We start from the raw sequence: 23,462 nt of genomic DNA on the forward strand, positions 1-23,462 counted from the left end.
ATGTTATATTTTTAAAGATGGCACTATGAAAACATGAATTAACGCAACAAATATTTGCTATTGTATAGTGATCTATTATAGCACCCAATTTGAATTATCAAAAAAAATTGAAAAAATTCATAAATTGCTATGAACCACTAAATAATGGCAATAAATTATTGCTATGAAAACGTAAATAATAACACTAACAAAGTGCTATTGTATATGAACATACTATAGCAGACAAAATTAATGCTATCGTAGGTGGGACATCTACCATAGCTGCCGAGATCATAGCAGTTGTTATTTCGCTATGTATTACCTATGATAGCATTTTTTCCGCGCTAAGAATGTAAATTTTTCTTGTAGTGAATGGATTTACCAATGTGCATTGAAGGAGTCTCCCTCAAGGCAGCTGTTTAGGCACGGACCCTTCAAGTGCCACTCTCTTTATTGTCAAGATTCATATCCATTTGAGAACTCTCCAAAAGAAGATTTGTTTCAGATACAAAGAAAATTTGGTTGCTCAAGTTTTAATTAATCATCGGCCGCAAAATACCTATTTCACAAACAAAAAAAACGACAACTTCTAACCTGCATAAAAGTTAATTTATCTATCTTACAAGAAAACTATATCTCTTCAAATTCAAAACTAAAACAGAGATGAAGAAATCAGAACATCAAGAACGCCAAAGAATTTCAGGTGATCAAACAATATTATCGAAGGAGAGGAACTCTGGTGGCTGAAAACTCTGCCTTCTCCATCTCGAACTCTGGTGACTGAAAGGCATTTTTAGCCCGAAGAACCTAAATTCAGCTCCAGATATAATTCAAATGATTTTTAAAAATTACCTCTCAGGTTAATGTAACTACCTCCGACTTACAAAAGAATTGTCATGAGTCATCAAAAGACAATGATTTATCTAAGTACTCCTAGCAAATCAGCAAACAACATCGTTGAACGAGAGAGGAGCTCTCGCGGCCGAAGCCTCTGCCTTTTCCATTTGCAGCTGAGTTTCAAGATCCAAGAACATCTGTTTCAGCTTCTGCAGCTCTTCCTCCATTGTTTGTAGCCGGGCACCACTACCCTGCTCTATCTTCTTCTTTTCAGAGATATCATCCAGCTTTGTCTTCAGCCAATCCAACTTAAAGCCGGCATCAATCAGATCAACAAGTGTCTCATCAGCATTCCTCAGATCATCCTCGGAGAGCTTTTCCGGTGGCTGGCACAGCATATCGATGACGCTAAGGAGTTCATTCATGTAAGCTTTTCTGATCTGTTGGTTCTTAGGACGGAAGCCTAATGCTATGTCCGGGTGTCTTTTAAAGATATGGCTCACCGATTCTACCTGCAAGTGAAAACAAGGTAAACTATATTGGAACAAGATTGTGAGACTAAAACCTGAACTACATGAGAAATGGAGGTTCCCAGTTTCAGACTAAAAAGAAGAGAAGATGGATTCATTCTTACATGTGAAGGAAAAACGTGAAAACCATTAACGTCCATGGTTTCCTTTACTGGTTGAATCTCCTTGAGCAGATCATTAGAAGCCTCCGTAGCAGATGCCACATTGGTACACCCTGTATCACCATTTTCTACTGTCTTCGAAGCATCCTCCATGGACTTCAGTTTGTTTATAGAACTTACATCTTTATCATTAACACTCGAAAGAAGAGATGAAGCATCATCATCATCACCCTGACCATCTTCAAATGCATCATCATGGGAAGCCCCTTGAGGTGCATCATCATTATCCACATTGGAAACCTCAGTCTTAGATGCCACATTGTTACACCTCATACCAAGATTCCCTACTTTAAGAGATTCGCCCTTCAAATCATTTAACTGGTTCAAGGGACTTTTTCCCCTACCTTCATCATCAGAAATTGTAGATGATGCATCATCATCATCATCTGAACCCTCTTCAGATGCATCATCATCATCATCTGAACCCTCTTCAGATGAGCCACCATCATCTGAATCCTCTTCGGAGGAGATATTATCATCATCTTCAGATGCACCATCATCATCATCACCATCTTCAGATGCGTCATCATCATCCAAAATCTCTTGAGATGCAGTATTCTCAGTTTTTTGCACCACTTGACAGGAAGAGTCTCTCTTAGATCTGTTAAAAGAGACTCTCATGAGTCTCAGAGATTCCAAAAACTTCTCAAACTCCTCTGGGGTACTAAATGTTGGTAAAGCATGTACATCAGCAACAATAATGAGTTTGTCACCCACCAAAAATCCATCATCTCTAAGTTTATGACAGCGCAAGAACTTGCTAAAACCCCATCTGTGGTTACGTGCAGTGAAAAGTTTTTGCCCATCTGTTATGTCCATCAGAAATAAGAGAGATTAAAATGTTGTCTCATCGAGTGATCTTAACCATAAAAGAATTGTAAGAAAACACACAGAGAGGCATAAGAGAATGATGAGGCCCTATATGAAGAGACTAACCTAATACTTTGGTATCATCTTTCGAAATCTTATTCACTACAGTGAGACGGAACTTCACTTTTCTTGTCCAAATTGATGACAAAGATTCAGGATTTAGGAGACCTATATACAGAGACAAGTGTCCCTTGTTGTTGGGAAACGCAATAATACGCCTGCAAAGGAACCACACCAAAAGATCAATTCCCAAAATCCAAAATAGAATGGAGGAAATTGGTTAGAAATCTTTGATAATCGTTTCTCTCAATTACCAGTTCCAGCCGGAGAACACGAAAGGGCGAGAGAGGTAACACTCGTCTTTCAAAGTTGAGAACTTTTTCAAAACCCATAGAAATCGCTTCTCCACTGGCTCGCACATTAAAAGAGGATTCGCAATGGAACTGTGTGTGAGAGAACAAGGAAAGAACTAACTAAACCCTAGAAACTGAATCTGATGATATTGATACCCAAATTGATCAGTCGTAGTGTTTAGGGTTTTAAGGAAAACTTTCAAAACAAGTCAAAGAACCGTAATCCGACCCAGACAAAATTAAAGCAAACCGGTCTCAACCAAATTAAACCGAAACTAATTAAACTAAACCATGAGTTGGTTTCACACCTTACAAAGAAGACTTAAAACAACAAGACAGAGCAAATAAACGGCAAAATACCAAAAGGCCTAATAATAATCAACGAGCATTATATAACGGCTTCACCAAATGAGAGGTTCCACGTCTGATCACCTCTTCTCTAAAATATAAATTTTCATTTTTGCAGCCAAGAATTTCCTCATGCGAGAGCTCCGATTAGTAAGAAGATAACCAGAAAAGCTATCCACAGACGTTTGTTCGTTGGACTGCATTTCACAGAATTTTCTACCTGCAAGTGGAATTGTGGAAACATCAGTCTTTGGAGACTTGATAAACAGACTACAAGTAACTCTAGCTAATGATTTGCTTAAGAAAACTTCACCAATAAAGGAAAGAAACAATGTCAAACAGGTAAGAAAACTAAGAAATCGTTAAAATTTGTGTTACTTTACAGTAGAAACACGATTAAAATGGTACATACTAATTGTTTTTAGGGTTACTCATTTTAATCGTGTTTCTACTGTAAAGTAACACAAATTTTAACGATTTCTTAGTTTTCTTGGTCACAAGTTCAGATGCCTCTTCAGATATTGCTTATTCATTTAATGTGCCAACTCTCCTTTTCTTTTTATATTTCGAAGTAAATCGTCCAAATTTAAAATCTGAATCAAACTCCCGAACCAAGAGCCACGATATACTGTATTCAGAATCCACAATAAATTCGATTCTAAACCAGTATTTGAACCAAACTCAATGCTAAACCAAAAAGCCTTTTAACTTTTGAATATTCAAAAACAGAGTCTCCCTCCATTGCGTATTAAGTATTAACTAACATTATGTCCATTAGTTAATGAACTCCAAGAGCCTAAGAACCTTCCAAGATAAATGTTCCAAGGCACTTAAACTGAGTGATACGACATATTTGGTAGCCGAAATTTCAATAGACCAAAGCTGTCACAAACTCACACAAGTTCAGTAAACTTATTTCTAAAACAAGGGAGGAGAAATTAAGATATCAGAACACCAATAGCATAAAAATTGAAATGATCAAACAACATCATCGAATGAGAGCGGACTTCTGGTAACCGACAACTCTGCCTTCTTCTTATCCACTAGAGCATCCAGGTCTGAACATTTTTCCTTCAGTTTCAGTAAATTATCCTCCATTTCTTGGAGCTGGAGCAAACCGGACAGTTCTTTCCCCTTCTTTTCTTTTACTTCCTCCAGCTTCTTCTCCAACCAATCCACCTTAAATCCTGCATCTTTCACGTATGTCAGTGCAATGTCTGCCTCCAAAAGATCTTCTTTGGAGAGCTCCTGAAGAGATTGGCACAGCGTCTCGATTACGTTAACCAGGAAATTCATGAATGTTTTCCTCAGATGTTGGTTCTTTACTTGGAAATCTATTGCAATGTCTGGGTGTTTTTCAAAAATACATCTCACGGATTCCACCTGAGAGTGAAAAACAAAGGAAGTATAAAGCATTCGGAGAGCAATCTTTGGAGATCTGGGAACAAAAAAAGATATGATCTCGCTCTTGTGAAGTAACAAGAAGTTTCCACCATTCTTACCTGTGAAGGATGAACTTGAAACCCATTGACATCAATGCTTTCCTTCACTTGTTGAGTCTGGCTGAGCAAATCAATAGACTTTGCACCATCATCTACCTTCATCTTGCTTACAGGTTCAGATGCCTCTTCACTTTCCGCCGATTCATCTACAGTGCCAACAACTTCAAGAACTTGAACATCTGCAACAATCACGAGTTCTCCATTTACGAGAAACCTATCCATCTCGTCATGGAGTTTGGTGAGGTCAAGCATAGCTGGAAAACCCCAGCCCAAATGCTTCTCATCAAACCAGCGATGCGTTTCTGATCGAACAAAGTACTACTTAACATTAGTGTTCATTACTTGGCAAAAATATTTACTGAACTAAATCTCTCACATCACTGAAATACCATTATAGAATTCAACACAATTTTTTTTTTACAAAACATCATAAATATTAACTAGGTTCATAACAAAACCTCTTTCAGATTTAAAAAAATGTATGTAAGGATGCATCTATCTAAAATGGTTACACCACTTAATCTGACAAGGGTCATTGAGATTTTTTTTAAATCAACCAGTTAGCTAGCAGACTCAAGTTAAGAATCACCTTTTATTACTGAGTGCTCTTCCGAAACCTGTTTTACCACGGTTAGACGAATTTTGACGTATCTGCTCCATCCAGAAGGCAATGATTCAGAATCAACAACATCCAGAAACAGAGACAAGTAATTAACGTTTCTTCCCTTGGGATAAGCACAAAGACGCCTGAAAAAAGCAAAAGAAAACAAGTCACCAATAACCATGGATGATAGATCCTATATCTAAACAAAAGGCTTGAAAATAGCTTACCATTTGCAGTCACCAATAAGGAATGGAACAGAGTAACACTTCTCACATTGCAAAGAGTAGAAGTCCTTTATCACCCAAGCGAACCTCTTATAACCTTGCTTTGCCATCGATCAATATACAAAAAGCTTACTCCAAATCAAATTACAAGACCTGAAGAAAAGAAGTCTCTTTGACTGATTATAACACACACACATATCCAAAGTGATATGCCAATCAAACTCTGTATCGAGCAACATCAGAATTAAATTAGAATCTACTACGTATTAGGATATCTAGTTATATATAGAAATATCCTATATCTATATTTATACATATATTCTCTTGTATCTTATGAGTATTGCACAAGTAACAAGACTTAGGGTTTAGTAATTATTTTATAAGTATATGAGAGAGAGAGAGAGAGAGAGAGAGAGAGAGAGAGAGAGAGAGAGAGAGAGAGAGAGAGAGAGAGAGAGAGAGAGAGAGGCACAAACACTGTACTCCAACAATGCAGCACTAGTCTAAATGTAATCAGGAAGTACAGAAGTTGAATTCACTACAAGAAAAACGTATATTGATAGCGGGGAAAAACTGCTATCGTAGGTAATACATAGCGAAATTACAACTGCTATGATCTCGGCAGCTATGGTAGATGCCCCACCTACGATAGCATTAATTTTGTCTGCTATAGTATCTTCATATACAATAGCACTTTATTAGTGTTATTATTTACTTTTTCATAGCAATAATTTAATGCCATTATTTAGTTGTTCATAACAATTTATGAATTTTTCCAATTTTTTCTTACAATTTGATTTATATAATTCTTATATTTGAATCCTGTTTTTAGAATTTATTTAATTGGATAGAAAAACTTTAATATTTCATAAATTTTGAACAATGTTTACATAACATCATACCAATCATTATACTAATTAACATCGAAAGTATACCTAAGTCTAACCAAAATAAAACTAACATCATAAGGATAAACTAACTTCTTGAGATATAACCCATCCAAGCTTGCTCATCTTCTTGCATTGGCTGCATATAATTTGACATAAAAAGTGAGAAATATTGTCAGATAAGAAAATTAGGTAGAAGATGTTATGTCAACTTGGTTTAGATAATTCACATACTAGTACATAAGAGTGATTGTTGTGGTGACCTAAGACGATATTTTTTGTCTGACTACCCTAGATTTAATTTCATGCCCCAATGTCGCATAAGCCAAAGATCAGTCAAGTCAAAAAGAACTACAAGTACTAATTTAGAAGTAACAAACTTACCCATGTATATTAAGATGGGACAGGTGACGTCTTCTTATTCATGTTGCTTTAGTAGCCTTAAGAGTAAACGACTTTCTTGGCTTCACTTTAACTCCTGCAAATACACAAATCGATTATCAACACTCAGCTCCATGGAAAAATATTTAGTCAGTCAAGGGTCATGATGTTGAAGAAAAATAGGAAAAGTAGAGACACTCATCGAATTCAATTACAAAGTCAAAAGAAAGAAAACAAACTTACCTTTGTCTATTTTGAAACAGCCCAATGAGCAGTTGCAGGCCAGCCATATAACCAATTAAAAAAAACAAACTGAGATCTATTAACTTATATCTAATTATCACAATATGCATAAACTCTTTACACGATATAAAAACAAAGAAAACTTTCAACAATATGATTGCAAAAATCAAACATACACGTAATTTGCAACATCTTCATTGAATTTCCTCCCATTCAGTCAAATCCCTTTTATGAAGGTCTGGAAAAAAAATGAACAACAAGGAAAACAAAACACATAAGCCACAATCCAACAGAAGAATGCAAAGTAAAAGAGAATCGTTTAGACCAACATGCACATTATCAATCAACTGAAACATGTAAAACCTTGGTTATTGGTGGAAGTGAGTTATAGTATCTGCAATCCATAATACCAAATAACAGGCACGATTAGAAACAATTTGAAAGATATCGTGAAATCAAGACATACAAATTCCATCCATCTATAAACTTGTAATCACTTCCAGCGCCTTTCGAACAAGAACTTTGTGGCATCGTTCTACCATCTGCATGTAAATTTCAAAAATCAACACAAAATCCTTCGCCTTCTCCATCTTCAATCCTTTAAATCCCCAAATTAAATCTCCATCTCTTACCCTCCAACGTGATTCCTTAGTGAAAATTGAACCAAATCCAAGTCACTTACATTAACATTCTCGTTGACATAAAAACACTTGTTATGAGAATCACCAAATCAAATTTCTACATATTAAACAAGAATAGGATTGAAAATTCAAAATGAACTCACTTGCAGCTCCTTCAACGCTCCTGGAATTGCGCCAAACCAATCGTTTTGATTCCATCTCAATTGTACAAAGCCTTCTCTCGGTTATTCCTTCACCAAATTAGACCAATCTGAAACCTCAATCGACACCAAAACGGAACTTCTCCTCCATCAACACCAAAAGCGGCGGCTGAATTTAATAGCGGCAATGAATCAAATGAGAAGAAAGACGATGTTTGCAACAAAGACCGTGAATGTCTAGGCTGTAAAGTCGCCGACAAAGACCGTGAATGTCTAGGCTTAAAATAAGCCCAATCGCTCTGCCTCTCCTCGAGCTGCTCCGCCGCAGCCTCCCTCACAAGCATAGATGGCTCCCTCATCACACGTCCGCTACTCGCACAACTCAGAAACCTCGCCGATTCTATCAAACCTTGTCTCCTAACAGATCTCCGTTCCCCACCGTTAAACCAAAATCGAAACTTTATAGAACTGTCACGACACCGAATCAAAAGAAATAAGTACAATAGAAGAAATAAATCAATTGAGTAAGATACACATGCCTTCAATCGGAGTTCTATCCAGAAAATAGATTTGAAATTAGGGCCGACGGTAAGTTACACAGCTAGCGGCTATGAATTTAGGGCAGAAGTGTTAAGCTTGAGGGTTTAATTTGTGGCTACATGATGGAGTTAGTGTGTATAAGAGATTTTAGGGCAGAATTATTAAGCTTGAGGGTTTTCGAGCAAGTGTTGAAATGAAAAGAGATAGAACAAAAGAAAAAGGAGAAAATAAGAAAAGAGTTCGAAAAAGTGAAAAATTGGCTAAGTAATTGGCGGAGTAAGTGAAAAAAGTTTTCCGCTTACTAAAACTATATCTTAGCATTTATGCACTGCTATAATATCAAAACCAAATTACAACTTTATCTTCGATAGCAATTTCGAAAATCGTGCTATAAAACAGTGCTATCAATGTGAGCTTTTTTTGTAGTGATTACTCTGTGATTTCATTGACACTAGTATGATAGAAATATTGCAGGTGCAGAAAGAAGATAAACATTCAGTGTTGCAAAAAGCAACGAGGCAAAAAAGAAGAAGCTATGCTGACCTTACAAAGTCGGTGAGGGAGTTCTGTCTTTTGAGATAATTCTACCTGCAACGCATACATATATTACGAAAATATGCATGGTTCTCGAATGATGTGCGCGAATGAAAACAGTCTTTGGTCCCTCGTGACTTGATACTCTGCCATAAGTATATTGTTCGACAGATGAGTATTAAAGGAGTCTAGGTAAGCGCAGTATTTGAAGAAGATAAACCAATAGAGATGCTTCTAAAACAGAGAAAAAAACGGCTATACTTATCGTGACTTGATAATAAGCCAAAACTACCAATTAAATGTTGGAAAATGCCAATTTATGTTAAAGGAGTCTACGTCAAAGCAATGACTTCAGTTCAAGTCACTGTTTCAGACTTAGAGAGGTTACTTTTTCATCAAGACTCATATCCATGTGAGGAACTCCCCCAAAAGATCTAACAAATTTGGTAGCTGAAACTTAGATAAACTTAGATAACAAATTTGGTAGCAAAATACAGTTTTCAGAAAAAAGTGATAAAATATACATACGAATATCAAATATACATCAGAGCACCAAGAAGACTCTTATTATTAAACCAATCAAAGCACCAAGGATGCCCAAGAACTAAAGTGATCAGACAATATCATGGAAAGACATAGGAGCTCTAGTGGCCAACAACTCTGTTTTCTCCGTCTCAAACTTGTGCTTCAAGTCATGAAGCTGTGCCTCTATTTCTTGCACTCTGGCCTCACAAGACTGTTCTCTCTCTTTTTTTTTCCTTTAGTTGGTTCAGTTTCTTCTCCAACCAATCCACCTTAAATCCCACATCTTCCAAGTATGTCACTGCAATGTCTGCTTCCACCAGATCTTCATTGGAAAGCCACTCAAGTGGCTGGTACAGCGTCTCGATTAAGCTGTGCAGGAAATTCATGAATGTTGTCCTCAGATGTTGGTTCTTTGCACGGAATTCTACTGCAATGTCAGGGTGTACTTCGAATATACGCGTCACCGATGGTACCTTCAAGTGAAAGGATGTCATATCATACAAGTTTTTGGAAACCTAAATACATACTAATTTTGTCTTGGAGAATCTTGATTACCTGTGAAGGAAGAACATGAAATCCATTGACATCTAACTTTCTCTGGGGAATGGATTCTTCAAATATATCTGATGCACCAATAACATCAGCAACAACCATGAGATCTCCGTTCACCAAAAATCCACCATCTTCCACTAGGAGTTCATAAGGGATTGTATATCCCAGGGTAGGATACTGCTCATCGAAGCAGTGCTCTGAATCTGTAAAATCACTTTCTACTCATGAGTAGGTACTAAAATATAATCTTAACTAAGCTCCTGAGTCTAAAACATCCTTTTCTGCAGCTTGGCAAGAAACTTAAGAGTTAAAACATGCTAGAGGAGCAGTAACTCCAGTCCCAATTAGAACAAAAATGAACAAACTAGAAGAACTTGCAATCATTCATGAACAAAAATGAATCAACAAGTGAACACTGTAAATAGAATCACCTTTCAAGATTGATAGCTTTTCAAATTGTTGATTTACTATAGTTAGACGAACTTTTACAACTTCAGAAGGGAATGATTGAGAATCAGCAACGCACAGATGCACATACAGAGACACAAGGTCACATTCAGCAAGAAGACGCCTGCCGAAAAAAACACCAAGCAAGTAAAAATGTATCACCTGACTTTAAAAGGAGGAAGAACATTTGTAAGAAGAGTTTCATTTTTACCATTTGACACCACGGATCACAAATGGATCAGAATAACATTTCTCAGAATTCAAAAAGGAAAAATTTTCTAACATCCACACGAAATCCTTTCCAACTTGCTTCTCCACTGATGTGATGAAAGATTCCTAGCAATCAAATATGCTTTAGTAATACAGAACAAATAGTGGCATCTCTCCCTCAAAGTAAAACAAAGTTTCTAAATTGTCTTACCTGTTTAGTCCCATTAATTATATTGTTGCTTTCCTTTACTGATAAAGTTTTCTTGAGCAAATCATCAGACTCATTGCCATCATTCCCTTTTTTCTTGATCAGAAGATCAGATGATTCTTCCGAAATCTCTGATTCATTTAATGTCCCAGCAGATTCAGAAACATCTACCTCTGCAATAATTTTGACTTCTCCGTTCACCAGAAATCCATGATCTTCCTCTTGAAGTTTGTAAATGGGAAGCATAGTTGGAAAACCAAAAGTGCTACACTTGTCATCAAAACAGTGCTCTGTTTCTGCAACATTTCATCTAAAAATTTAAATAATCTCAAAAAGAACACTGCATGAGCATAAAAGACTGAACTAAAATCCCAAAACTTACACAACACACATTTGACAAACTTAGAAACTAGAACCCAAACAAGCGTTACACAACATAGAACCATAATCTCACTGTACAACGAGTAAGAGATTAGATATCAACTTCCATTTCTTTAGAGACAAAGACAAAGGAGAATTAAAAAAAAAAATGAATCAAGCAGAGTTTGGTGAAGAAACTACCTTTAACTATGGAAAGATTTGGAAAAAGTCGATTCACTAACGTTAACCGAAGTTTTGCGTATCTTCCCCATCCACAAGGCAATGATTCAAAATCAACAAGCTCTAGAAACAGAGAAAAGTAATCACAGAAGTCTCCCTTGGGATAAGCAATAAGACGCCTACAACAAAACAAAAAGACAGAATAATGAGTACCATAGACGATATAACTGTGGAAGTCGAAACTAACACAATCAAGATTTGTCTAGGGTTTTATTTTAGGGATACGATAATCGTGAATTCTCAAAGAACAACAGAAACGATTGTTACCAAAGATGGTTTTCTTGATATTATTAAGAAAAAGATGACTTTGATCGTACAAGAGTTTGATCGTAAAAGGAAAAAGATGTTTGTACTGTGAGAGCTTTGCGTAGTGTAAATTCTAGAGCGATATTGCCTCCCTTTTGCTTGAGTCTTGAGTCTCTTTATATAGGGGTGATAAACCGCCTCTCCAGCGATATTCTCGGAAGATTTCCATTTATCTTGAAGTCGGCTCAGAATATCGCGGATTAGGATAGTTTCCTTATTTTTCGGGGGTTTCCTGATTTGAGTTGATCTTTCGAGATTCTCCCCTATCATTTCCGGGTCTATCGGAAATGATCCTTCGGAAATGACACCTTACTTGGAAATGATACCTTACTTGGAAATGATACTTTGAAGGTGAATATTTACCAAGTCTTTGCCTCGGGTGATGATGAAGACTTCGCCTCGGAGAACTTGTGCAACCGGCTCGGGCACACAGGAAGGAATGGCTCGGGCACTCTAGGATGGCTTGTTTGAGTACCCCGAGGCGACGGGCTCGGGCGCTCCGAGGCGATTGGGCTCGGGCGTTCCGAGGCGATTGGGCTCGGGCGTTCCGAGACGACTGGGCTCAAGTACTTCCGAGACGACTAGGCTCGGGTACCTCCGAGAAGACTGGGCTCGGGTACCCCCGAAGCAACTGGCTCGGGTTCCCCCGAGGCAATTGGACTCGGGTGCTTGAGACGTCTTGTTCAGGTATCCCCGAGGCGATGTGCTCGGGTCTCCTTAATCGATTAGGTGGGTAACCCGAGGTGGATGATGCGATATCCCGAGGTAATCTCTGTAAAACTTCCGAGGTGTTCTAAGTCTGGCTCGGCGCCAAAGGATGGAATCCGACCCCAACAATAACCTTAATCTAATTTGGTGAAAATATATGATAGAAAGGTTCTAGTTTTACCATTTGCAGTCCCCGATCAAGACTGGAACAGAATATAACCTCTCAGATTGCGGAGAGAAGTTCTTTATTATCCAATAAAACTTCTTATGAGCTTGCTTCTCCATTGACGCTATAAAGATTGCTCAAAATCAAGATACGAAGTGCCTGAAGAGAAGAAATAAACAAGTAAACGGTAAGAGACACTGGCTTGACCGCGACTCTTCAAGTGTCTTTCTCTGTTTTCATAAACAAGGAGGTTACTTTATCATCAAGAATCATAAGCATCTGACTCTTCAAGTGCCACTCTTTGTTCAATACTCTTCACAAAATATAAAAACTTTAAACACATAGGAATTTTCAATTTGAAACGTAGTCTTTAAACTCCAAGTACCTAAGAACTTGAAGATCTCTGTTTCATGCACAAAGCGATTTAGTTTCTTTCCTTATTTTGTGACAAATGAAAGGGATTTAGTTTGTCGCCAAGAAACACAACGAGACAACAAATTTGTTAGCTAAAAATTTGATAGACCATCTCGCAGCAAAATACTGACATAAGTTCAATTACCCTACAAGAGTTCCTCTTAATTTGAAACCCAAGGACAAAAAAAAAGATATCAGAACACCAAATGCCTAAAGAGAACTCAAGTCAGTTAACAAAATCATCGAAAGACATGGCAGCTCTGGTGGCCGACAACTCTGCCTTCTCCTTCTCTGCAAGAGCATCCAGGTCTGACCACTTTTGCTTCAATATCACTAGATTTTCCTCTATCTCATGGAGCCGGGCCAAACCAGACATCTCTTCCTCCTTCTTTTCCTTTAGTTGGTCCAGCTTCTTCTCCAACCAATCCACCTTAAACCCTGCATCTCTCAAGTATGTCAACGCAATGTCTGCTTCCACAAGATCTTCATTGGAGAGCTCCTCAAGTGATTGGCACATCGTCTCGATTAAGCTGAGCAGAAAATTCATACATGCGTTCCTCAGATGTTGGTTCTTTCCACGAAACTCCACAGCAATGTCTGGGTGTCTTTCGAATATACGTCTCACAGATTCCACCTGCGATTGAAAACATATATGAGAGAGAGAGAGAGAGAGCATGCTTTGGGGGTTTGAAAACAGAGAGAACATACTCTATACCATATATTACAGATAACAATTGAAGATGAATCGCGTTCTTACCTTGGAAGAAACAACCTCAAATCCATTGATATCCACTGTTTCCTGTACTTGTTGAATCTCCATAAGCACATTATCACAAGTCCCCATAACAGATGCCACGGTGTTAAGCCCCGTACCACCATTTTTAAATGTCTGAGAGGCATCCTCCAACAAGAGATGAAGCCTCGTCACTTTCACTTGTTCTATAGTACTTCCGTTTCTATCACTATCATTCAAAACAAGAGATGAAGCCTCATCATCATCATCATCTTTTTTAGGTGCATCATCATTTTCACCATTGGAAACCTCAGTCTCAGCCAACACACTATTACAACTTATACCATGATTTTCTTCCGTATGAGAAGCATCCTCTAAGGCATTCATCAATTGGCTCAAAAGACTTATGTCACAAACTCCATCATCATTATCATCTGTATCCTCCTGGGATGCATCTTCATCATCGGAACTCTCTTCAGACCCGTCATCATCATCCGTACTCTCTTCAGAGGCGTCGTCATCATCATCATCATCATCATCACCATCATTCTCATCATCAATATCATCTAACTTCTCTTGAGATGCAGCATTATCAGTTGTTTGGGACACTTGATGACAAGGAGAGTCCCCCTGAGATTTATCAGCTTGATTTATTTCGTTGCTACTCAGAGATGCAATAATCTTCACAGGTTCCAATGGCACAACAATAGGTGGTAAAACATGTACTTCAGCGACGATAGTGAGTCTGTCATTCACCAAAAATCCTTCCCCTTTATTACAAAGTTTTTCAAGGAGCAAGAAATCTTCAAAACCCCAATTGCTAGTCTTTGCATCGAAAAAGCATGGCTCTCCTGTCATTCCCAAGAAACAGATATACCATTTAGGTTTCATGCAATGATCTAACTAATAAGATACTACATAGAGAAAAAGACAGGACATAAAACTGAGATCATAGAGCTTAAAATAAAGATAAAGAAGGAATCAGCACGCATAGCATAATCACTATCCCAAGCGATGATCATATATATGAAAACAATTAACCTAATACTCTGTTCGCAATAGGCCAAACATTGACAAGAGTAATGCTAAATTTCACTTCTCTTCTCCATCCTGGTGGCGAAGATTCAGGCGCAAGATCAAGATACACGGAAAAGTAACGATCATTCCTCCTAACTCCTCTGGGACAAGCAAGAAGACGCCTGTACCAAAAGCAAAGTCGAGTCAAATTCCACAAGAGAAAAAAGAAAGGATTTTTGTAATCGTTTCTGGCTTTACCAATTGCAGCCGGCGACCGCGAAGACGGGAGAGTAGCACTCGTCTTGCAAAGATGAGAAGTTTTCCAAAACCCAAGTAAATTTCTCTTGCATCTTCAAATCTAATGACATGATCACAAGTTATCGCCAGTAAACCCTAATTCGGAAGTTCGTAAACAAATAATGCTTTGAAATCCAGTGTGTGTGGTAGGGTTTGTGGTGGTTTATAAGGAAGGTAAAGTTAAAAGCTTCCATATTTCACAGACCCGAGATAAACCAAACCATATTTTAATCCAATCCAAACCGAAATTAAGTCGGTTTTAGTTTGATCCAAATCAATATATATACTTAACCACAAGAGGACCTCTTATTTGAAACCAATGGAGAAAATAAGATATCAAAACACCGAATGCCAAACAACTCTAGTCAGCAAACAAGATCATCTAAAGACAGAGAGATTCTAGTAGCTGACAACAACTCTGCCTTCCTCCTTCTCCGCAAGAGCATCCCGGTCTGACCACTTTTGCTTTGTAGATTTTTCTCTAGTTCGTGAAGTGGGCTTTGAAGAGTTCTTCTTACCCCTTTTCAAACTTCATGGAGGATTTCTGGTGGATAACTTTGCCCCTCTGTCATTGGATTGTCAAAAACAAAAATAAAAAAAACAGAAAAGGGGAATCTTTTTGTCTCATCAAGCTATCTAAACATTAAGAGCACCAAATGAATTGCGGCCAATAAAAATCCAAACTTTGAATAAAAATTTCCTCTAACAAATACAGAGATTCTACTTCATAAAGAAAATAAACCTGCTAGGACAAAGGATGCTTTACAGTTTCTGATTGATGATTCTGGAACTGAACAGTTTTCTGATAGAGAAAAAGGGAGTGTGGCTGTCAAGTTTTTCTCTGAACTAGTTAAATCTTCTTCTCCTAGCCATGTATCAGAGTATCTGCTTAATTTTCAGCCAAGAGTTTCGACTGCGATGAATCAAGATTTAACTCGAAAGATTTCTGAGTTAGAAATTAGAGAAGCTGCTTTCTCAATAAACAGTGATAAAGCTCCAGGACCTGATGGATTGACTGGCTTTTTCTTTCAAAAATATTGGAGTGTGATCAAGGACCAAGTGTTATCTGAAGTTAGTAAGTTTTTTGACACAGGGATCATTCCCGAGGAATGGAATCATACTCATTTGTGTTTAATTCCTAAGGTCTATCCTCCTCAAAGAATGACTGATTTAAGACCCGTAAGTCTTTGCTCTGTTCTTTATAAGATTGTGTCAATTAGATCTTGGTGAATAGGCTGAAGAAGCATCTGTCTCATATTGTGTCTCCTACTCAAGCTGCCTTTGTTTCAGAGAGATTGATATCTGATAATGTCTTGATAGCTCATGAAGCTATTCATAGTTTGAAATCTCATCCTGTTTTTTCTACATCCTCGATGGTAGTAAAGACTGACATGTCTAAGGCTTATGACAGAGTTGAATGGTCATTTCTCAAAGAAATTCTACATTCACTGGGTTTCAATAATCTTTGGATTTCTTGGATAATGGGATGTGTGACATCTGTTACATATTCAGTACTGATCAATGGCCAACCTTTTGGTTTTATTACACCTGAAAGAGGCATTCGTCAAGGGGATCCTCTTTCTCCTTTTCTGTTTGTACTTTGCACTGAAGCTTTGATTCATCTTTTTGATCAATCTACACGTGAAGGTACAATATCTGGCATTCAATTTCATCCTTCAGGTCCAGTCATCAACAACTTATTGTTTGCGGACGATAGTCTCTTTCTATGTAAAGCCAATAAAGATCAATGTTTGGAGATGTTAAATTGTCTAGCGAAATATATATGAGAGAATCTCTGGCCAAAAGATCAACAAAAGGAAATCAGCCATTACTTTTGGATCTAAAATTGATGATACTACAAGGAAGTGGATTAAAGATAAAACAGAGATTGAGATGGAAGGTGGGACAGGGAATTATCTAGGCTTACCGGAGTGTTTTAGTGGCTCTAAGAAAAAATTGTTGGACTACATTAAAGTCAGATTGAAGAACAGACTAACAGGATGGTTTGCAAAAAATTTATCACAAGGTGGTAAGGAAGTCCTTATTAAATCTGTGGCCATGGCTCTCCCTGTTTATGCAATGACCTGTTTCAAACTGCCAAAGACTACTATTCAGAATCTGACAAGCGCTATTATGGATTTTTGGTGGAGTAACTCAGAAGATCACAAAAAGATTCACTGGGTCGGGATTGAAAAGATGACATTTAAAGAATCAAAAACTCAAAGTTTGTATAAAGAATCCTTCCTTTATTAATGTTTAGAAAATCTTCTCAAAACTAAACACAAGCTTTCTCTTCGCTCTCTTATGATCATACATCCTTCTTATGATCTCTAATTATATAGTTATGAATTTCCTATTCTAATTTCCTTTTTAGATTAGGATTACAACTTTTTCCTTTTCCTAATTAGATTCCTATTTCCTTTAAGGATATCTTCTAGAATCTTCATGAAGCTTACCCAACATTCACCCCTTTAAGCTTCAAGTTGTTCTTCATGAGATCTTGAACTCCGATCATTTCTCTCATCTTCTTAAACTTGATTTTCGCCAAGGCTTTGGTAAGAATGTCTGCACGCTGTTCTTCTCCGGGTACATGCTCCACTTCAATCAATTTGTTCTCTACACATTCACGGATGAAGTGAAAACGTTTGTGGATGTGTTTGCTCCTTTTGTGGAAAACAGGGTTCTTGGTGAGCTCGATAGCCGATTTGTTGTCAATGCGGATCATCGTCTTCTCATACTTCTTCCCTGTGATTTCACTTAGCAAGTCTTGTATCCATATAGCTTGCTTAGCTGCTTCCGTAGCTGCCATGAACTCTGATTCACATGAAGACAAAGTCACTGTTTCTTGTTTTTGCGAGCACCAAGTTATGGGAGCTTCTCCGATATAAAACACATGTCCCGTGGTGCTTCTACCGTCGTCAGGGTCTGTGTTGTGGCTACTATCACTATAGCCTACAATGTCTGGTGCTCCTTTCTTGTATGTGATTCCATAGCTTACCGTTCCTTGTAGATACCTTAGGATTTGTTTCAAAGCATTGCCGTGTGATTCTCTTGGATCATGCATGTATTTGCTCAGAATCCCCACTGAGAATGCAAGATCCGGTCGAGAGTGTAAGAGATATCTCAAGCATCCAATCCTTCTTCGATACATGGTAGCGTCGATCTCTGGTTCATCCAATCCTTTTGACAATTGCAAACCGAACTCCATTGGTATGTGTGTCGGGTTGCAAGCATCCAAACCAGCTTCCTTAAGAATTCGACGAGCATAGGCTTCTTGCTTGATTTCAATTCCGTTGATTCCTTGACTCACTTCAATACCAAGGTAGTAAGTAAGTTTCCCAAGGTCAGACATCTCGAACTTTGAAGACATTCCAGCTTTAAACTCCTTGATGAGTTCCAATGTACTTCCTGTTACAAAAAGATCATCAACGTATACGGCTACAATCAAAATCTTAGCTCCTTCTTCCTTGCGGTACACGGAACTTTCCTTTTGACACTTCTTAAACTTCAAAGTCTTTAGAATTTGGTCAAGTTTTGTGTTCCATGCGCGAGGAGCTTGACGTAGACCATAAAGAGCTTTCTTGAGTTTGAAAACCTTATGTTCTTCTCCCTTCTTTTCAAATCCATCAGGTTGTGAAACGTAAACGTCCTCCGTTAGTTCACCATGTAGAAAGGCGGTCTTTACATCGAGATGATGAATCTCCCAACCATGTGAAGCTGCCAATCCAATCAACATTCTGATTGATTCTAACCTTGCAACTGGTGCAAATACTTCGTCAAAATCAATCCCTTCTCTTTGTGCATATCCTTTAGCAACAAGTCTAGCCTTGAACTTGTTAATTGTTCCATCAGCGTTCCTTTTGATCTTGAAAACCCACTTAAGACCAATCACTTTTACACCTTGTGGTTTCTCACCTAGATCCCACGTTTTGTTTTTGTTAATCGAGTCGATTTCCTCTTGACATGCCTTTGTCCATTCGACTGATTCTTTTGCTTCTTGGTAATTTAGTGGCTCGTCATTGAGTGACAAGAGAAGTATTTCACATTCTAGATCAGCTAGAAGTACATAATCAGCGAGATAACCTGGAAGATTACGTTGTCGACCTGATCTTCTCAGTGGTGCTATCTCTGTTTCACCATTGTCGTGATTCTGCACTTCTTCTTCCTCTGTTTCTTCTTGATCAACTTCAGGTTGCAAGCTATTGTCCGTGAATGGACCTTGTCCGTTGTCTACAGCTGCTCCCCATGTTAATCGAAACATTCCTGGTTGATCTTCTTCGTTTCCTGCTCCCTTCCAATTCCAAGACTCCTTCTCATTGAAAACCACATCACGACTAACAACCACTCTTCTCGTTGTTGGGTTGTAAAGTCGGTATGCCTTCGTTCCTGGTTCTATTCCAAGATGAACAAGCGTTTGTGAGCGATCATCAAGCTTTTTCAAGTGCTCTGTTTCCACCTTTGCATGAGCAATGCATCCAAAAATCCTAAGATGCTCGATACTTGGCTTTCTTTCTCTTAGGCATTCATACGGTGTTTGATTCTTTAGAGCTCGCGTCGGAACTCTATTGATCAAATATGTTGAATGTCTTACAGCCTCTCCCCATAAATAATTTGGAACATTCATTGCCTTAAGAATGCTCCGCGTCATCTCCATTAACGTACGATTTCTTCTCTCAACTACTCCATTTTGTTGAGGAGTATAGGGAGCTGTAAGATGCCTTCTGATTCCACTTGTGTTACAGTAATCTTGAAAATCTCTTGATGTAAACTCACCGCCTCTGTCTGTGCGCAAAGTTACAATTTTCTTGTCACATTCCTTCTCGACAAGAGCTTTAAACGCTTGAAACTTCTCAAAGGCTTGGCTCTTCTCTTTGAGCAAAATTGTCCACATATATCTAGTGTAATCATCCACTATTACAAAGATATATTGGTTCCTAGCAAGTGTAGCTGGAGATATAGGTCCACACAAATCTGCGTGTAGTAATTCCAATGCTCGTGTAGACCTATATTGTGTTGAATTTGGAAACGAATGTCTCGTCTGTTTTCCTACCAAACATGATTCACACAACAATTTCTTACTTGTGATTTTAGGCATGCCTTGTACCATCTCTTGTGTAGACATCGAGTTCAGCGTTTTAAAACTGATATGGCCAAGTCTCGCATGCCACTTCCATGGTTCTTCATCAATTCTTGAGTGTAAACATGTTGGTTTGCCTATTTTTAGGCTGATCTTGTACAATCTATTTGGAGAACGTGTTACCTTTGCCAATAAACATCCATTAGGATCACGTAAGGTGAGATAATCATCCTTCATTCTCACATCACAACCGTATTCTGTAGCTTGTCCTAAGCTAAGAATGTTACTTTTCAACATTGGGATGTAGTAGATGTCTGTTAGTAGTCTCTGTTCACCGTTCTTTCCTTCAAAGAGAATTGATCCCTTTCCTCCAATACTGACACAAGATCCATCACCAAACTTCACCATTCCTTTGATGTTCTCATTTAACTCAGAAAAGTATCCTTTCTCTCCTGTCATATGGTTGCTTGCACCATTATCCAAATACCAAATTCCATCTTCTCTTTTGTTTGACTCGAACTTTTCCGGGATTACCTTCTCTTCATTCAAGTAAACTATTTCGTGCATATACAAGGCTGTATCTGCTTCTTCTGTCTCGTTTTTGTTGAGCTCTTGGTCCTTTGGAATCTTAACCGGGCAAGCAGATGCGAAGTGACCTGGTTTCTCACACCGGAAACAAATAATTTTAGATCTGTCCTTTTGTTCTCTGTCTTGTGAGCTCCCTCTTCCACGTCCTCTGCCTCTGTTACCCCGACCACGTCCTCTGCCTCTGTCACGTCCTCTTCCTCTACTGTTGTCTCCTTCCGTATTTGAGAACAAGAGGTTTTGCTGAGTTTCTTGTGCAGCAGCTTGCCCGTTTACACGAGACTCAAAAGCTTTAAATCTCCCAGTTATGTCTTCGAAACTAGTTTTATTTAGGTCCAAGACTTGTTCAAGAGAAGCAATGAGATGTATAAACTTGTTTGCGGGTAGGCTGTTTAGAAACTTTTTCACCAACTTTGGTGCATCAATAGGTTGACCTAGCGAGGCTGCTGTCGATGCTATCTCTGATAACTTCCCTGAGTAGCTATCGATGGTCTCTGAATCTTTCATCTGCAGACGATCAAATTCAGACATTAGGGTTTGGAGACGAGCTTCCTTGACGCGTTCTACACCTTGATTTTTTGATTTTATTGCTTCCCATATCACTTTTGGTGAGTCCTGCTCGCCGATTTGCAGGGTAAGGCTCTCTGGTATGGATTGGTACAACAAGGCTGTTGCAACGTCATTCTTCTCTTCATTATCTGTTCCTGGATTAATTGCAACCCAAGCTTTGTGAACTCTCAATGTCGCCTTCATCCTCAATGTCCAGACAGCGTAATTTGTTGTATTCAACATCGGACATTTAACGCCGGAGGATGAAGTCAGCGTATTGATCTCAGATTTTACTTCAGCCATGATTCGTATGAGTTCCTTTTCTCTCCAGGATTTGCTCTGATACCAAATAAAGAATCAAAAACTCAAAGTTTGTATAAAGAATCCTTCCTTTATTAATGTTTAGAAAATCTTCTCAAAACTAAACACAAGCTTTCTCTTCGCTCTCTTATGATCATACATCCTTCTTATGATCTCTAATTATATAGTTATGAATTTCCTATTCTAATTTCCTTTTTAGATTAGGATTACAACTTTTTCCTTTTCCTAATTAGATTCCTATTTCCTTTAAGGATATCTTCTAGAATCTTCATGAAGCTTACCCAACAACATTGCCTAAAAAACTTTGGTGGTTTTGATTTTAAAGATCTGGAAAATTTCAATCAAGCTCTTTTAGCGAAGCAAGCCTGGCGATTATTATATGAGCCCAATTGTCTTTTTTCAAGATTCTTCCAAAGCAGGTATTTTGTGAATTCTCCATTTATAAATGCACCTGTTGGAAGTCGTCCCTCGTATGCTTGGAGAAGTATTTTGTTTGGTAGGAATCTTTTAACTCAAGGACTTAAAAGAATAATTGGTAATGGAAAAGAGACTTTGGTTTGGATTGATAAGTGGATCTATGATGGTAGAGATAGGAGACCCGTAGGAATTCAATCCCTCCAAAATATCAGACTTAAAAGTGGATGCTCTCATCAATACGCAAACTGGTTGGTGGAATGATAGCTTATTACGATCTTTGTTCCATCATTCAGATGTTACAATCATTAAAGCATCACGACCTTTAGTTGATAGGCCAGATTCTTTTTGTTGGGCTGAAACCAGGAATGGTATTTACTCTGTTCGATCAGGATATGAGTTAGCTTATAGACTTCGTTATGCAGCTCAGATTACAGAAGCTACTACGTGTCCTTCAAGAAACTCAATTTTGGCGGCATGTTGGAAGGTTCCCACTGTTCCTAAAATCCAGGTCTTTCTTTGGAAATTACTAAGAGGTGCTCTAGCTGTAACAGAAAGGCTAAAAACAAGGGGAATTAAGAATTATGATGGTTGTTTGTTCTGTGATGCTGAGCTTGAAACAATTAATCATATCTTGTTTCTCTGTCCTTTTGCGAGACAAGTATGGGCTTTGTCTAATATTCCATCACCACATTCAGGCTTTGGTACTTCTGAATTTGAGAATCTACATTATCTCTTGAGCCTACGATCACAACAACATGGGTTCGAAGATATTAAGGTTGTTTTCCCTTGGGTTTTATGGCATTTGTGGAAAAATAGGAATTCTCTTCTTTTTGAAGGTTCATATTGTCCATCAAATTCCTTAGTTTTAAAAGCATTGGAGGATGCTCAAGAATGGATTTTGGCTCAAGAGGTCAAAGGAGAAAATGTGGTTACGCTTCCAATCAGACATGACTTCTGGGAACCTCCTTTGCAGGGTGATTTTAAATGCAATATCGGTTACTCTTGGTCCAAACTACATCGTCTCGCAGGTGTATCATGGGTTCTTAGAGATTCTATGAGCAATGTAGTCCTCCATAGTCGTCGATCTTACTCTCAAGTAGTTTCCTTGTTTGAAGCTAAGATTAAGAGTTGGGAATGGGCCATTGAGAGTATGAAGAGTTTGCATGTACAGAAAGTGACTTTTGGTGCCACTACAATGGAGATAATCAAAGCCCTTCATAAACCAAATGACTGGCCAGCACTTATAAGTCACATTTTTCCACTGTTATCTATGACTGATGAGATGGAAAATTGGTTCATTATTTTTGAACCTAATAGGTGTAACAAGGGGGCATATAAAATAGCTACAAGTGTTACTTCTGATATAAGAGTGAATTCTTATGTGGCTCAAAGTTACCCTAGGTGGATGGAAGGTTTCTTCATTAAGGAAAAGAGAAATGCGGCTAGATTCTACTGATTCTACCTCTTCTCCAAGCTATGATAGAGATCCAGGATCCAGAGCTAAAAGGACGATGGAGATTGGAGAATTTTCTAAAAGAAAGTGTTAAAAGGAATCG

The 23,462-nt window shown here is 38.2% G+C and overlaps 3 protein-coding genes, 1 long non-coding RNA gene and 1 pseudogene across 6 annotated transcripts; all 5 read right to left on the bottom strand.

The window, feature by feature from the left end:
- Positions 1-356: 356 nt before the first annotated feature.
- Positions 357-3,408, bottom strand: LOC9312531 (MATH domain and coiled-coil domain-containing protein At3g58210). The gene is made up of 4 exons (XM_021024857.1): positions 2,692-3,408; positions 2,444-2,595; positions 1,451-2,313; positions 357-1,328 (listed from the first exon to the last, which is right to left on the bottom strand). The coding sequence occupies exons 1-4, from the start codon at positions 2,796-2,798 to the stop codon at positions 921-923; spliced, it is 1,530 nt and encodes a 509-aa protein (XP_020880516.1). The 5' UTR covers positions 2,799-3,408; the 3' UTR covers positions 357-920.
- Positions 3,409-4,056: 648 nt separating this feature from the next.
- Positions 4,057-5,518, bottom strand: LOC9314286 (MATH domain and coiled-coil domain-containing protein At3g58410). The gene is made up of 4 exons (XM_002878172.2): positions 5,412-5,518; positions 5,170-5,327; positions 4,581-4,882; positions 4,057-4,461 (listed from the first exon to the last, which is right to left on the bottom strand). Exons 1-4 carry the CDS (start codon positions 5,516-5,518, stop codon positions 4,057-4,059), a joined length of 972 nt encoding a protein of 323 aa, XP_002878218.1.
- Positions 5,519-6,351: 833 nt separating this feature from the next.
- Positions 6,352-8,352, bottom strand: LOC110228235. Of its 2 annotated transcripts, XR_002331805.1 has the most exons (5): positions 7,704-8,352; positions 7,249-7,566; positions 6,920-7,157; positions 6,680-6,773; positions 6,352-6,434 (listed from the first exon to the last, which is right to left on the bottom strand). It is a non-coding gene; the product is annotated as an uncharacterized LOC110228235 (long non-coding RNA). The 2 variants fall into 2 exon arrangements; XR_002331804.1 differs by having other exon boundaries at positions 6,920-7,566.
- A 561-nt stretch (positions 8,353-8,913) lies between these two features.
- On the bottom strand, positions 8,914-11,470 carry LOC9314288 (annotated as a pseudogene).
- Positions 11,471-12,994: 1,524 nt separating this feature from the next.
- Positions 12,995-15,228, bottom strand: LOC9314289 (MATH domain and coiled-coil domain-containing protein At3g58440). 2 transcript variants are annotated; one of them, XM_021024858.1, is made up of 4 exons: positions 14,919-15,228; positions 14,685-14,842; positions 13,668-14,494; positions 12,995-13,544 (listed from the first exon to the last, which is right to left on the bottom strand). In XM_021024858.1, the coding sequence occupies exons 1-4, from the start codon at positions 15,026-15,028 to the stop codon at positions 13,137-13,139; spliced, it is 1,503 nt and encodes a 500-aa protein (XP_020880517.1). In that variant the 5' UTR covers positions 15,029-15,228; the 3' UTR covers positions 12,995-13,136. The 2 variants fall into 2 exon arrangements, with proteins under 2 accessions (XP_020880517.1, XP_020880518.1); XM_021024859.1 differs by lacking the exon at positions 14,919-15,228 and having other exon boundaries at positions 14,740-14,837.
- Positions 15,229-23,462: the final 8,234 nt, after the last annotated feature.

The sequence above is a fragment of the Arabidopsis lyrata genome (assembly GCF_000004255.2).
Source record: "Arabidopsis lyrata subsp. lyrata unplaced genomic scaffold ARALYscaffold_5, whole genome shotgun sequence".
Lineage (NCBI taxonomy): Eukaryota > Viridiplantae > Streptophyta > Magnoliopsida > Brassicales > Brassicaceae > Arabidopsis > Arabidopsis lyrata.